The sequence below is a fragment of the Saimiri boliviensis genome, chromosome X (genome assembly GCF_048565385.1).
Source record: "Saimiri boliviensis isolate mSaiBol1 chromosome X, mSaiBol1.pri, whole genome shotgun sequence".
In the NCBI taxonomy this organism is placed as follows: Eukaryota; Metazoa; Chordata; class Mammalia; order Primates; family Cebidae; genus Saimiri; species Saimiri boliviensis.
Window position 1 is genome coordinate 54833613 of NC_133470.1, and position 17213 is coordinate 54850825.

General features: G+C 39.6%; 1 protein-coding gene across 5 annotated transcripts in view; it reads left to right on the forward strand.

Moving 5' to 3' along the window:
* The window catches only part of ZC3H12B (zinc finger CCCH-type containing 12B), a 523339-nt gene that overhangs the window by 487676 nt on the left and 18450 nt on the right, over positions 1–17213 (forward strand). For all 5 annotated transcript variants that reach the window (XM_074391748.1, XM_074391747.1, XM_003940948.3 and 2 more), the window contains one exon: positions 15770–16533. In XM_074391748.1, coding sequence (XP_074247849.1) covers positions 15926–16533 — 608 coding nt within the window. In that variant the 5' untranslated portion in view covers positions 15770–15925. The remainder of the gene's footprint in view (positions 1–15769; positions 16534–17213) is intronic.

Genomic DNA, 17213 nt, shown 5'->3' on the forward strand with positions numbered 1-17213 from the left:
ATCATTTTTTTTTTTTTAAGTGTCTCTAATTGTTTTCAACAAACATCCCTGAGGAAAAAGCTGTTCGTTGTTAGTGAGCTCTAAGTCAATCAAATAAACACAAGCCCTTGAAAAAGCCAGGTTTTTTTTGTTTTTTGTTTTTTTTTTTTATGAGACAGAGTTTCACTCTTGTTACCCAGGCTGGAGTGCAATGGCGCGCGATCTCAGCTCACTGCAACCTCCGACTCCTGGGTTCAGGCAATTCTCCTGCCTCAGCCTCCTGAGTAGTGGGATTACAGGCACACGCCACCATGCCCAGCTAATTTTTTGTATTTTCTTTTTTTTTTTTTTTTTTTTTTTTTTTTTTTTTTTTTTGAGACGGAGTTTCACTTTTGTTACCCAGGCTGGAGTGCAATGGCGCGATCTCGGCTCACCGCAACCTCCTCCTCCTGGGTTCAGGCAATTCTCCTGCCTCAGCCTCCTGAGTAGCTGGGATTACAGGCATGTGCCACCATGCCCAGCTAATTTTTTGTATTTTTAGTAGAGACGGGGTTTCACCATGTTGACCAGGATGGTCTCGATCTCCTGACCTCGTGATCCACCCGCCTCGGCCTCCCAAAGTGCTGGTATTACAGGCTTGAGCCACCGAGCCGGGCCCAATTTTTTGTATTTTTAGTAGAGACGGGGTTTCACCATGTTGACCAGGGTGGTCTCGATCTCTTGACCTTGTGATCCAACTGCCTCGGCCTCCCAAAGTGCTGGGATTACAGGCTTGAGCCACCACGCCCAGCCTAAAAGCCAGGTTTTTCAATGAACTTTCAGACAGGTCAGATAATAATAATTCTATCGAGATGGGACTTTGGAGAAGTTCTAAATTTGTTCAGTTTCCTCTGTTAGCTTGTAAGCTGCTAATTCTCATGGCTACTGTGATTGTGAGGCTGTTGGCTTTCAAGGCCACCATGGCTCTGGGAAGAGGAGATGGGACTAGAGCACATTCAAATGCCACAATTTTTCCTGTTCTTACCAAGGTTCAGCCAGGCTTTTTCATTTTTGTTTCATTGTTGTTTAAATAAACACTATTTGTTTTTTTTTTTGTTGTTTTTTTTTTGGAGACAGAGTTTTGTTCTTGTTGCCCGGGCTGAAGTGCAATGGCACAGTCTTGGTTCATTGCAACCTCCGCCTCCTGGGTTCAAGCAATTCTTCTGCCTCAGCCTCCCAAGTAGCTGGGATTACAGGCGCCTGCCACCATGCCCAGCTAATTTTTGTATTTTTAGTAGAGACAGGGTTTTATCATGTCGGCCAGGATGGTCTCGAACTCCTGACCTCAGGCAATCCACATGCCTTGGCATCCCAAAGTGCTGGGATTACAGGTGTGAGCCATAGCACCTGGCTAAATTAACACTACTTATATTATTGCAAACCTTTCATTAATTTCCAGATGCCACCAGTGGAGGATGTCCAGGTTCTTGGTTTCTTGAACAAATTATTGAACAAAATGCACAGACAAAGCAAGGAAGGAATAAAGGGATTTTTTGAAAATGAAAGTACACTCCACAGTATGGGAGCGTGCCAGAGCATAGGGGCTCAAGGGCCCTGTTACAGAATTTTAGAGAGTTTAAATACCTGCTAGAGGATTCCATTGGTTACTTGGGGTACACCTAATGTAAATGAAGAGGATGAAGTAAAGTTACGGAGTTACCTACTTGGCCTACACCCTATGGAGATGATATTTCCTGTCATAGCTGAAGTATAAATTGGCCTTATGTTCCCTACCTCCAAATCTTACTTTCCTGCCTCACAGAGGTCTGGAAAAGTTAATTTTAATAATTTGGCTGTGTTGTCATTGCTTTTACTGATAAGCAGATTTTTTAAGGTCCTTTCACTGTCATTCCCACTGACATCATCCATTAGTATAATTAAATTTATGTAACTATCAAAAGATTTCATGGCATACATGTAATTACATGAACTTTTTTTTTTTTTTTTTTAAGACGGAGTTTTGCTCTTGTTACCCAGGCTGGAGTGCAATGGCGTGATCTCGGCTCACTGCAACCTCCACTTCCCAGTTTCAGGCAATTCTCCTGCTTCAGCTTCCTGAGTAGCTGGGATTACAGGCACGTGCCACCATGCCCAGCTAATTTTTTGCAATTTTAGTAGAGACGGGGTTTCACCATGTTGACCAGGATGGTCTCGATCTCTTGACCTTGTGATCCACCCGCCTCGGCCTCCCAAAGTGCTGGGATTACAGGCTTGAGCCACTGCATCCGGCCTTACATGAACTTTTAAACATTTGGAGGGTTGTTACTGTACATTGTTTTCTCTATTTTTAATTTCTACTGTGGGAAAAGAAGTGCTTTCTAAACAAGCTGATATTAATGTTAACTGAAATACAAAGTCACTCATAGACAGATTTTTAATGACATCTTTCCTGGATAATCAATGACTCACAAGAAATCATTTTAACCCAACTTACTATTATTTGAGTAAAAGCCAAGGCTATGTATAACTAGTCTAATGTCAGACGGTCTTTATAATTTTTATCAGCTGAACTTGGTTTCAGGCTTCTACGAATATGTCAGAGGCTGTAAGAGCACAAGGATGAGCCAGGCACAGTGGCTCACTCCTTTAATCCCAGAGCTTTGGGAGGCTGAGGCGGGCAGATCACCTGAGGTTGCGAGTTCAAGATCAGCCTGACCAACATGCTGAAACTGTATCTCTACTAAAAATACAAAATTAGCTGACCATGGTGGCAGATGCCTGTAATCCCAGCTACTCAGGAGGCTGAAGCAGGAGAATCACTTGAACCCAGGAGGCAGAGGTTGCAGCGAGTCAAGATCACAACATTGCACTCCAACCCGGGCAACAAGAACGAAATTCTGTCTAAAAAATTCTGTCAAAAAAAAAAAAAAGAGTACTACAAGGATGAAATATTTAATAAAATATTCATTGAATATCTATCACATACATAAAGGTATCTAGGTGTTGGGATTGGAGAAAGCAGAGATACAAACATAAATGTGGACAGTTTTTGCTTTTAGAATAGTTAACAGCCAAGTTGTGGAGAGAAACAAACTTGTTACAACTAGCAGGAGTTAAGTAGGTGAAGAAGAGGGGAGAGAACACTGAGTGTGGAGAGCATTACTCATTAATCTTTTTTTTTTTTTTTTTTTTTTTTTTTGAGACAGAGTTTCGCTCTTGTTAACCAGGCTGGAGTGCAATGGCGCGATCTTGGCTCACCGCAACCTCCGCCTCCTGGGTTCAGGCAATTCTCCTGCCTCAGCCTCCTCAGTAGCTGGGATTACAGGCACGAGCCACCATGCCCAGCTGATTTTTTGTATTTTTAGTAGAGACGGGGTTTCACCATGTTGACCAGGATGGTCTCGATCTCTCGACCTCGTGATCCACCCGCCTCGGCCTCCCAAAGTGCTGGGATTACAGGCTTGAGCCACCGCGCCCGGCTTACTCATTAATCTTGACCCCACCATTGTCTTTCACACCTCCATGCCCTTTCATATGCTATTCCATCTGCCTAGCATGTCCTCCCCAATTTCCCTTCCCCCTCCCTGATAAAACCAGCTCAAATTTTACCTCTCTTGCCTCAGACAATAGAATTACTTACCCCCCCCACCCTTGGCATTCCCCTAGCATTTATAAACAACCTTATGAGAACGTATTATATGTTCTGTGATTATTTGTTTACATGTTTATCCTGCCTACCAGAATGTGAGCACTTCACAGAGACTGCATCTTATTTCTTTTAGAATTCCCAGCACCTACAGCAGTGTTAAGTATCTAGTATGCAGGATGGGAATGAAAAATTAATGGTAAAGGGAATATTTGAACCCATATACCCTGACTCCAGCTCCAAATGCAGAAGGCGTCTCACTATACTAAGACACCTCTTAACCATTCCTGCAGGGAGCCTTCAAGGATTATCAGCATCCTAAACTCATGGGGCAGCCAGGAGTGTACCTATGTAATTATATGGTTGACATATTTAGTATAACAAGAATGCATTTGCATTATCAAGCATTCTTTGCTCTGGAAGCTTCTGAAATACTTTTAAAACTGTTGTTTGTTATGTACTTCGCTGGCCACAGAAGTACTCCTGCGGCTGAGATAAAACAGAGCAGCTCTTGAAAAAAGCAATACATAACCGTTTGAGGAAGGAAGTGTTAACAAACAAACAGCATGTTACTTTGAAATAAGAACAATTAAAATTTGTAACCTCTATGATCCTTCTATTCCCTTTTCCCCCTACTCTATTTGCCACCCAACGTATCTCGAATTTCATCTGGGAGATTTTGGAAACTAACTAGACTTCAGCTGATGACGTCATGGCTGCAATACTGCAGCTACCCCTCAGAATTGCCCCGATCATTGTGTGGTTTCTCATTTTAGCTAACGACTTAATTATAAAGACAGAAAACAGGATGTGCTCTATTCCATACATTTAACAAAGCAGTTAATTTGGAGAGAATGAAGAAAGATCAAGCCCAGTGTTGTTAACTGAATGAGATGCTCAAGATACATTTATTACTATTAAAGTGATAAGAAAGGCACTCTTTTTTTCCAATTTACTACAAGTTATAGAATGACATAGCCATATTTCCCTATAGCTTTTGACTAAGGGTCTTGGGATGTGGATAGGTAGCACAGAAAGAAAAAGAGAGGGAGGAGAGGAAGAAGAGAGAAGAGGAGGAGAGAGAGAGAGAAAAAAAAAAACTTCACCAATGAATCATAGAAGTGGGCGTGTTTTCTGAAGAAGCCACTTTCGTAACAGCTCCTCAGCTGTCATTAATGTCCAGAGAACACATATTTACTGAACCCTTACTCTAGCAGAGACCATTTCCTGTAGCATATAATGCAGCTTCCCTGCATGAATTTCAAATAATCTTTCCCTAGACCTTCTTTATATAGAGAGAAGAAAATAGTAAGTATATAACCTACAGTTTTCTTGTCCTTCTGGAGTGTCAAGCACTAGAAATTTTTTTGTGTGGGGGGGAAAGATTGAATCCAGTATAAATTGAGGTTACATTTATCAATGTGGTTTTAATTTGGAAAACAGAATGTGTGTAGTACGAAATGTTTTAGATATGCTGGAGACATAGGTCCTTCTTAATGGAACATGGGATAGTGGAAGGTAGCAGAAAAATGAGCTCCTGTTCAAAATCTGGGAATAATGGGTCTTCAAACGAAATCACTGTGTGTCTACTTTGCCTGAAGTCCTGAAAAAATGAATGAGTTGTGAAAATCAACAGACTGTTACTTTCCTGTAAACACTTTGTCTAAAACTTCAACATTTGTTGTGGGAGTGGGAGGGCAAGAATCGACGTAGTTTAATCATACAAAGCTTTTGGGTCTCTTTTGAAATGAAATCCTAAATTTTGAATAAGCTCAGTTGTTTTTAGCTCTGGCTATGACAGTTTTTGCTGTGATATGTATCATTTTGAGAATGCATTGAAGATAAAAAATAAAAGCCAATTTTGTTTGGAGGGTAATGTAAAACTAGATAGGCTGACAAGGGTGCTCTCATTGCTAGAGGAAATCCTATTTTTACAAACCACAGAAAATATGCTATTTCTTAGACTTATTTATTTGCTAAGTGTTACTACCTATAAACTATTCAAGAGCACACAAACAGATGGGTATAATTGGAGGTTAAGATACAATCTTTACCTCATTTATGACATAATTGCTCTATGTGATTTATTTATTATAAATAAAATGGAAAAAATTGAATTTTGGATTTTCTCAGAGTGGTTTTATGTGAACCTTTTCATTTTGAAAATCAGTAAATTTTCAAACTCTTTTGCCTCCAAAGTAGCTGAGAAAGCCTTTACTTTATAGTTGTCTCTGGGATTTGTGTAACTTTTTTAACTGATGTGCTTGACACGGGATGGAGATAGGCTACATTAGTCATAACATCTCAAAACTGGATTGTGTAGGTAATGATGTGGCTCCATTGATAGCATATATGTGAATGCACTTAGGCAACTCTGAGATGTGATGCAAATGTAAATGTTCGTATGTTATTACTGTTATTGAAGTTTTATAACTTACTTTATTTGTCATTAAGTAAAATGTGATGGTTGGCTTGAAATAATACAGATTTGAATTTGTTCTCTTAAAAGCTAATTATACGGCCGGGCGCAGTGGCTCACGCCTATAATCCCAGCACTTTGGGAGGCCGAGACGGGTGGATCACGAGGTCAAGAGATCAAGACCATCCTGGTCAACATGGTGAAACCTCGTCTCTACTAAAAATATGAAAGTTAGCTGGGCATGGTGGCGCACGCCTGTAGTCCCAGCTACTCGGGAGGCTGAGGCAGGAGAATTGCTTGAACCCAGGAGACGGAGGTTGCAGTGAGCCAAGATCGCGCCATTGCACTCCAGCCTGGGTAACAAGAGTGAAACTCTGTCTCAAAAATAAAAAAAAAAAAAAAAGCTAATTATATGTGTTCTCATCCTTTAGGTACCACTTATAAGTGAGAACATGCAGTACTTGCTTTTCTGTTCCTATGTTAGTTTGCTAAGGATAATGGCCTCCAGCTCAATTCACGTCCCTACAAAGGACATGATCTCATTCTTTTTTATGGCTGCATAGAATTCTATGGTGTATATGTACCACATTTTCTTTATCCAGTCTAGCACTGATGGGCATTTAGGTTGAATGTTTTTGCTATTGTGAATAGTGCTGCAATGAACATACATGTGCCAGTGTCTTTATAATACAATGATTTCTGTCCTTTAGGTATGTACGCAGTAATGGGATTGCTGGGTCAAATGGTATTTCTGTCTTTAGGTCTTTGAGTACATACAGATGAAAACAACACACACTGGGGCCTACCAGAGGGAGGAGAATGGGAGGAGGAAGAGGATCAGGAAAAATTACTAATGAGTACTGGGCTTAACACCTGGGTGATGAAATAATCTGTACAACAAATCCCTATGACACAAATTTACCTATGTAACACACCTGCACATGTACCCCTGAACTTAAAATAAAATTTTAAAAAAGTAATTCAAGAAACAGTGGTCCAGTTCAGAAAAGAAACAAAGAAAAAAAAAAAGCTTATTATTCTTATGATGATTGAACTATAGTCATTTCTCAATTATTTGGGCCCCACCAGAAATCCTACACAGCAGATAATTCTTGATATGTATATTTTCTTTGAGGATGTCTTTTATGAAAAATAAAATTGCTAAAAGTCGGTGGGAAGGGCAGCTGTCTTAGTAGGTATCCCTTAAGTCTCTATCAAAGCATGCATTCACAAAACTCAATAACAAGTGGCTTGGCCACCTGCAGATAATTGAGAATTTACTATTTTATTCTTAACATGATTACTGCTGGGTAAATCTGTTCTATGTGGTTAATGGGCTTTCTTGAACATTTCCAAAGGTTTTAACTTGGTAGAAATGGCCAGATGTTTCTGTCTCTGTGTAGGATGTCATTTGGCAGATTCTAGAAAAGATGAAGTAAAGTTTATAGTAGAACCTGAAGACTACTCTTGGAAAATTTCTCTGTGCAAATGCAAACTGAATAAATTGTATTTCATAATAAAAATATTAGTGGGAGAGAGAAGAAAGTAGAAGACTTTGATCTTTTTTCCTTGGTGGGAATTCCTCCTTGAGGTCACTTGTAGCAGATTTTGGCTGCATATGTTTCTCTGCTTCTTTTAGATTCAGATGCAAGTTTGCAATCATTTGCTTAATCATATTCTTAAACAAGTTATAGGCAAGCTCTGTATCTTCAACACGTGGCTATCTGGTGACAAAGCTCTTAGTTTCTTAAAACAAATTACAACCAGTTCTATAATTTCATCTGAGTAATGTGATTTTCCAAAGTATGCCAGTCTTTAAAGCATTCATTTGTGGATTTTTTTCAAGCAGTAACAACAAAAGATAATGACTCTATTTTTTTGTTGTTCTTAAGACAGGGTCTGGTTCTGTCACCCAGGCTGGAGTGCAGTGATGCCCTCTTTGCTTACTGCAAACTCTGCCTCCAAGGCTCAAGCCATTCTCCCACCTCAGCCTTCAGAGTAGCTGGGACTACGGGCCTACGCCACCATGCCTGACCAATTTTTGTATTTTTTGTAGAGACGAGGTTTCAGCACATGTTGCCCAGGCTGGTCTCAAATCCTGGGCTCAAGCGATCCTCCTGCCTCAGCCTTCCAAAGCACTGGGATTATAGACATGAACCACCGTGCACAGCCAACAACTCCTTTCAACATGTCATAAGCTAAAACATCATCTTTGAAACTTTTCTCCCCATTCACCTTCCTTTTTCTAGCAAATGTGACTGTTTTGCTTTCGCCATCTTCAATGCTTTCATTTATCACTCTTTGCCAACAATATTAGGCATGAGGTGTTGACTAAGGCACTGTATCATATTAATCTTCGTATACTTGTAATTTGAAAAACTCTTTCCTGCCCAGCAAATTTTAACTCTTTCCTTTAAGCCTCAACTCATAGCTCCTTATACTTGTTAATGCTTAATCATTTACCCAGTTTATAATTATGAGTTATATGATTATTTGATTATTGTCTGTCTCCCCATTCCTCACCACATCGTTATAAGCTCCTTGAGATTAGAGTCCTCATCTTATTTTATATTCTCAGCCTCTAACACGTTGCCTGGTGCATAGTTGGCACTAAATAAATATTTTGGAATGAAATAATTAATAAAGTAATGTCAGCAGATGACTAGATATTATATGCTTCTTGAAATCTTTCCTAATCTCTTCAACCACCACACCTACCTCCCACTCTACGGACAAGAGTGGAGTATTTCCTCTTCTGTATGTCAATGGAAATTTGCAAGTAACTTGGGTGACCAATCATATACCCAGGTTTACCTGGGACATCCCCAATTTATGCCTATTGTTCGTACATAACTATCAGTAAACACTCCCTTCATTCACAAAAGTATCCCAGCTTAATTGAAATGTTCTTGAATTGAAATGTTCTTAACTGTAATTGAAATGTTCATCCTCTATAGAAGTACATTTCAGCACTTTCTAGTGTCACTTCTAGCCAACTGTTTACTGGTTGCTTGAGTTCTTTGAGGACAGGCTTAGTTCTGTTTCTCTTTCTAACTTTGGGACTTTGCACAATCTCTGGCACTCAGGGACTGTTCTTTTGAATAAAAATACATTCTTGCTATCTTGACCCAAGGATGTTTGCATTATAAAAGAGACACATGCACATAGACAAACACATGACACCTTCACACTTACACAGGTTTTAGAAAATTTCACCAACATTTTTTTTTTTTACATATTAATAGTTTTTATTGTTGAATTGTATTTCATTGTATAACACATTTGTTTACACCAGTTGATTCACCAGTTGATGGACATGTGGATTTTTCCTATTTCTGGCTACTAAGAATAGTGTTACTGTGAACATTTGCATGTATTTATGTTTCCATTTCTCTTGGATAGAAAATGTTAAATATAGTAGATACCCTAAATTTAGGTATATACCCTAGAAGTGGAAATGTTGGGTCATGTGAGAAGTATATATTTAACATTTTAAGAAACTACCAAACCATTTTCCATTTTCCATGCCCACCAGCAGTGTAGAAGAGTTGTGTTTCCTCCATCACCTTGCCAACACTTGGTATCATCCGTCTTTTTAATTTTGTTCTAACAGATGTATTAGAGATGTCGTAAAGTAAATCTTCCAACTCTACTCTTTTTGTTTTGACTATTCTAATCTTTTGCATTATATAGGCATATTTGAGAATTAGCTCATCGATCTCTACCAGAAACAAAAGTCTGCTGGAATTTTTAAGGGATTACATTGGATACATATACATTTGGAGAAAACTGACATTTTAACAATATTGAATCTTCCAGATCATAAACATGAAATGTTATTCCATTTACTTAGACCTTCTTTAATTTCTCTAAGCAATGTTTTATAGTTTTCCATGTATGGGTCTTACACTTTCTATGTCAGCATTCCTAAATGTTTTATTTTCTTTGATGCTATTATGAATAAAATTGTTTTAATTGCATTTTTAGTTACTCATTGTTGGTATATAGAAATACAACTGATTTTTGTATACTGATCTTGTATTTGAAGACTCTGCCACATTCATTTGTTACTATAATTTTTTTATATACTTAGGATTTTCTAAATATGGGATTATGTTGTCATGAGTAAAGGCATTTTTATATTCCTTTCCATCTCAATGCCTTTCATCTTTTTTCCTTTGCTTATTACATTGGCTAGGACTCCCAATACAGTGTTGAATAAAAATGGTAAGAGCAGATATCCTTGCATTGTTCCCTGATATTAGAGGAAAACATTCAGTCTTTAACCATTAAGTGTGATGTTTGTTGTAGGCTTTTCCTAGACAACCTTTAATAAGTTCAGGAAGTTCCCTTCTATTCCTAGTTTGCAGTTAATGGGCATTGAATTTTATCAAATGCTCTTTCTGTATTTACTGAAAAGATCATATAATTGTCCTTTATCCTATTAATATGGCATATTACTTTATTTTCAAATTAATGCATTCCTGGGATAACTCCCACTTGATCACAGTAGCTAAACCATTTTATGGGTTGTTGAATTGGTTTTGTTAATATATTGTTAAAGATTTTCACATATACCTTCACAATGAATTTTCTTATGATGTCTTTATCTGGCTTGGGTATCAGAGTAATACTAGTCTCACAGAATGAGCTGAGAAGTATATTTCCTCTCTAGTTTCTGAAAAAGTGTACGTAGAATTAGTATATTTGTTCTTGACCTAATTAACTTCTACTAATGCTTCAGATCTCATTTTAAGCATCAAATCTTTATTGAAAGCTTATCTTACCTGCTTAACTAGGTTAACGTGATCTCACTCACTGCAACCTCTGCCTTCCATGCTCAAGTGATTATCCTGCCTCAGCCTCCAGAGTAGGTGGGACTACAGGTGCATGCCACCATGCCCAGCTAAGTTTTGTATTTTTAGCAGAGAAGGAGTTTCACCAGGTTGCCCAGGCTGGTCTTGAACTCCCAAGCTCAAGCTGTCTGCCTGTCCTGGCCCTCCCAAATGCTAGGATTACAGGCATGAGCCACCATGCCAGGACTTTTTTTTTTTTTTTTTTTTTTTTTTAGGCAGGGTCTCTGTCACCTAGACCTCTGGGCTTAAGGAATCTTCTCACCTCAGCCTCCTGAGTAGCTGGAACCACAGGCAGATGCCATCATGGTGAGCTAGTTTTTATTTTTTGTAGAGACAGAATCTCCCTATGTTTCTCAGGCTAGTGTCAAACCCCTGGGCACAAGCGATCCTCCCACATTAGCCTCCCAAAGTGCTAAGATTGCAGGAATGAGCCACCTTGCCCAGCAACTAGGCTCATTTATTTATCTATTATAAGTGTAGTAGCTTGCAAATAGTCCTCTTCTTAGTATTTGCCACAAAGTAATTTGTATTTATTAGAAGGATTATTTTTATTATTGTTTCTCACCTACCTCATCATACATTCCATGAAAAAAAATATTGAATGCAGCTCGGCAGAGTGACTTGTGCCTATAATCCCAGCACTTTGGGAGGCCAAGGTGGAAGCACTGCTTGAGCTCATGAATTCGAGACCAGCCTAGACAACACGGCAAGACACTATCTCTACAAGAAATTTAAAAATTAGCCAAGCCTGTTGGTGTATGCCTGTGGTCCCAGTCACTGAGGAGGCTAAGGTGGGAGAACCACTTGAGCCCAGCAGGTTGAGGCTGCAGTGAGCCATGTTTGTGCCGCTGCACTCCAGCCTGGGTAACAGAGCCAGACCCTTAATCTGAGTCTGTTCAATTGACTTTTCCCATATCTGCTGATCGTATGCTCCAATCTTCTTTTGGTACCACGATATAGCATCTCTCTCATTTGAGGCCATCTGTGTCTCCAGCCAGAGAATGGGATTTCACTGGTTGCCCGCTACCCAGCGAGCCGGCGCCCGGGACCTTCGTCCTCAGTGGCCGGGGTCCCACCGTGAGGTCGGGGGCGACGCGGCGGGCCCGGCGGGCCGCATCATCCCCCCTCGGCGGAGACGCCGGCGGGGCCGTTACCATGGAGACCGCGGAGGCCGCCGGCCGCCCAGCGCCCTGAGGGCGGCAAATCGATCCCCGGTCCGAGCCCGACCTACGGGGTCACAAGCTGACCAGAAACGAAGCAGAGAAGGAACTGGAAAATGAGCTGGATTAAAAGTGAAGGAGGTCTTCGCTAGGTCGCCAGTCGCCACGGCGACAGCAAAAGGCTTTGTGCCCAGCTGGAAAAGACAGGTTCAAAGGCCCGGGAGCCCGGGAGGCGGCGGCGGCGGCGGCGCTGGTCTCACCAACGTTTTTCTTAAGATATTCTTGCTTAAGGTTTTGAAAGAGAAATCCAAGTTTATTTCTGCTAAGCTATTTCCTTTCTACTTTGGATTATTGAGTAGGAAACTTCCACAATAATAACAAGTAATTTCAATGAGAGTTTCCTATGTTTGTGACATGTTCCCTGAATTTAAATTTGCTATTATATGTCTACCTAAGCATGGTGAAAGTATATATACCAATGACAATTTGGACAGAACTGAGTATTTGATATTGTGAAATAAACATTCTATGGTCCACCAGCTAAACTTATCCTTTACAGGTACCTCTCATTTGCCAAGAAAATATACATTAAACAGTTGGGGGTTTTGTTTTGTTTTGTTTTGTTTTGTTTTGGAGACAGAATCTTGCTGTCGCCCAGGCTGGAGTACAGTGGCTGGATCTCAGCACACTACAACCTCCTCCTCTTGAGTTCAAGCAATTCTCCTGCCTCAGCCTCCCAAGTAGCTAGGACTACAGGCGCACGCCACCACACCTGACTAATTTTTTGTATTTTTAGTAGAGCTGGGGTTTCACCATGCTGGCAAAGCTAGTCTCAAACTCTTTACCTCATGATGCACCCACCTCGGCCTTCCAAAAATGCGGGGATTACAGGCATGAGCCATTGCACTCAGCCTGTTTTTTGTTGTTTGTTTTTGTTTTTGTTTTGAAACAGAGTCTCGCCCTGTCTCCCAGGCTAGAGTGCAATGGCACGATCTCGACTCACTGCAACCTCCACCTCCTGGGTTCAAGTGATTCTCTTCTCCTCAGCCTCCTGAGTAGCTGAGATTACAGGTGTGTGCCACCACGCATGGCTAATTTTCGTATTTTTAGTAGAGATGGGGTTTCACCATATTGGTCCAGCTGGTCTCAAACTCCTGACCTCATTATCTACACACCTCGGTCTCCCAAAGTTCTGGGATTACAGGCATGAGCCACTGTACCTGGCCATAAACAGTTGGTTTTAAGTGACTTTGAAGCTTTGAATAAATTTGGGGAAATATTTCAACGTCCTGTATACACTAGGAATTATTTCGAAGAAAATAAACTATAAGTCAAATAGTAAATGTGGAACTTATAAGAAAATGGGTGTCTTATGCCGGGCGTGGTGGCTCAAGCCTGTAATCCCAGCATTTTGGGAGGCCAAGGCGGGTGGATCACGAAGTCCGGAGATCGAGACCATCCTGGTCAACATGGTGAAACCCCGTCTCTACTAAAAATACAAAAAATCAGCTGGGCATAGTGGCACATGCCTGTAATCCCAGCTACTCAGGAGGCTGAGGCAGGAGAATTGCCTGAACCCAGGAGGCGGAGGTTGCGGTGAGCCGAGATCACGCCATTGCACTCCAGCCTGGGTAACAAGAGCGAAACTCCGTCTCAAAAACACAAAAACAAAAACAAAATTAGACGGGCATGGTTGTGCATGCCTGTAGTCCCAGCTACTTGAGAGGCTGAGGCAGGTGATTTGCTTGAACTCGGGAAGTGGAGGTTGCGGTGAGCCTAGATCACGCCACTGTACTCCAGCCTGGGCAACAAGAGGGAAACTGTGTCACACACACACACACACACACACACACAGAGAGAGAACTGAGATGTAACTAGAAATCTCTGGCATACTGGTCACATAAGTAGCCTGTTATTTATTTATTTATTTATTTTTATTTAGAGACAGAGCCTCACTCTGTCATCCATGCTGGAGTGCAGTGCTGTGATCTCACCTCACTGCAACCTCCACCTCCCAGGTTCAAGCGATTTTCCTGCCTCAGCCTCCCGAGTAGCTGAGATTATAGGCACCTGCCACCATGCCCAGCTAATTTTTGTATTTTTAGTAGAGACGGGTTTTCGCCTTGTTGGCCAGGCTGGTCTTGAACTCCTGACCTCAAGTGATCCACCCGCCTCAGCCTCCCAAAGTGCCGGGATTTACAGGCATGAGCCATGGTGCCCAGTCAGTAGCCTATTTTTAGATGAGTCAGCACAGCTTCTGCCTGAAGAGCTCATCAGTGCTCACTGTCAGTTTTCTTTTAAAAAGAAAACCAAATCCGTGGTGGTATCATTACCCCCTTTATTTATATTGAGAACCTACTGTGTTATCTTCACTTTTCTAAGCACTTTCCTAATATATATTATGTAATCCTTACAATTACCCTGTAAGGTAACTATCAATATCCTCATTTTACATATGAGGAAATTGAGGCTCAAAGAAAAGAACACACTTAGGCCAGGTTAGAACTGAAACCTGCTGGGACAGATGAGGTAAGTTAGAGAAGGAGTTTAGAAATAAAATTGTCCCTAATTCTCTCTTGTGATTTTCTTCTTATTGTGTTCTAGTTTCTCTTGCAAGTTGAGTTGCTTTTTCTCCTTTTCTCTTTTTGTTTATCAATTACAATTTAAAAAGGGACTTCAGAAACATTCGGGAAAGTGCACCCTTTCTTATCTGAAACATACCTCTCTGTTTGTTACCCTTACAGCCTGCTTCAGTTGTCAGAGCAATTTTAATGTTTTTCTAGTCTCCTTAGTAAATGAGTTCCTGATATTTTGCAAAGAGTAATGCTGGAGAGCATGTGATCTTCAGGAGTGGATTTTAGCCTTAGCAGGAAGGATATGGTATGGGATCTGGAAACGCTTCCTGGCAGAAAGGAAGAAAGAGAGTCTTTTCAAGAAAAAAAATACATATATATTATATAATACATATAATTATATATAATATATATTATATAAATTTTATATAATATATATTATATATAATTATATGAATTATATATTATATAAAAAATTATATATTTATTATATATAATATATAATATTATATATTATATATAATAAATATATAATAAATAATAAATAATAAATATATATAACTATATATTTATTTATAATATATAATATATTATATATTATGTATTTAATTATATATAATATATAATATATATATTCCCAAATAATATATATAATTATATATATTACATATTATATAATATATATAATATATATTTACATATTATATAATTATATATTATATATTTATATATTATATATAATTATATATATTATATAATACATAAATTTATATATTATATATAATATATAAATATATATATATAGAGAGAGAGATTATTTCCAAGGAAACATATATATTATATACATATAATTGCATCTTGTTGAAATGTGATGTTTCTCTTTCTCAAAATTGTTGTGATAAGCAGATAAATTTAGCTGTTATTTTGTGTGTATATTGGGAGTGAATAACAGCATTATTACCACCACTGAAATTTTTATGTCTAGAATTATTATAGAATTAGGGACTCTTTATTTTTAATGTAAGTTGAGTCCAATCATTGTAAACAGAAAAATCAGATGCCAAAAACATGTAATTTCTTAAGAAGAAACCTCTGTATTCTAAAATTCTTTTCCTAAAGTTTACTAAACATGATGTGGTATATGTGTTTATTTGTAGGGACTGGTAACATCCGAACATACCAAACCAAACAGGCAAACTCTTCCACCATTGCTACCACGACATTTTCCCACGAAAGCATGCCACTGCATGTGGATTCCAAGCAGGCTAAAAAGAAAAAGAACTGATTAGACCTCAGAAGACCCACTGAACGGGATGACGGCCACAGCTGAGGTAGAGACACCAAAAATGGAGAAGAGTGCCTCCAAGGAAGAGAAGCAGCAGCCTAAGCAGGACAGCACAGAGCAGGGCAATGCTGATTCTGAAGAGTGGATGAGCTCTGAGAGTGACCCTGAACAGATAAGCCTTAAGAGTAGTGACAACAGCAAGAGCTGCCACCCTAGGGATGGTCAGTTGAAGAAAAAGGAGATGCCTTCCAAGCCACACCGCCAGCTCTGTCGATCACCCTGCCTAGATCGTCCAAGCTTCTCCCAGAGCAGCATTTTACAGGATGGTAAACTTGACTTGGAGAAGGAATACCAAGCTAAGATGGAGTTTGCTCTAAAGCTAGGCTATGCAGAGGAACAGATTCAATCAGTGCTAAACAAGCTGGGACCAGAATCACTTATTAATGATGTATTGGCAGAGCTTGTCAGACTTGGGAACAAAGGTGATTCAGAAGGGCAGATCAACTTGAGTCTGTTAGTGCCTCGTGGGCCCAGCTCTAGAGAGATTGCAAGTCCTGAATTGTCTCTTGAAGATGAAATAGACAACAGTGACAATTTGAGGCCAGTTGTCATTGATGGAAGTAATGTGGCAATGAGGTAAGCCTGGTATGTTTTTTCTCTTTTTAAAAAACTGCCCTGAACTCATAAAAATTTTCTTCCTTTGCAAATCATTACAAGAGGTACATGGTTAGTGACTGTGGCTTGTGTTTCTGAAGGTGACCAGAAACTAAAATGATCCTACCCTTGCCTTTTCTATCTCCACTGAATTTGCTGCCAATGTGCATTCAGGTGTTGATGGAAGGCAGGTTCAACAACAGTGATGATGCTTCAGAGGAGATGTAGCCATTCAGCTTTGTTCCTTTTGGGGTCTGCTATCCCACCCCTAGACTAATCATCCTGAAAATGCTGCTTTTATAAAGTCACTTTGGGGTTTACTTAGGAACTTTCAGTAACTCTCAACTGTTATTATACTGAATTTTTATCCTTTTCTCTTGCTTTAAGGCTCTTTGTGATCTGGCCTTTCCCTCCTCCCATTTAATTGCATCTCTTATGCTTACTGCATTTACATCTGTCTCTTTAATGGTCTTTACATAAATTATGCTGATTTCTATTCCCACTACCTGTGTTCATGTAATTTCCCAATTTAGAAGAGGCCTCCTTTTTATCTTCATAGCCTTCAAAATGTACCACCTCCATAAAGACACTCTTAATTTTTCTGATTCCAATGATGATCTCTGACCTACAATATCTGTGGTAGGCTGAATGATAGCCCCCTA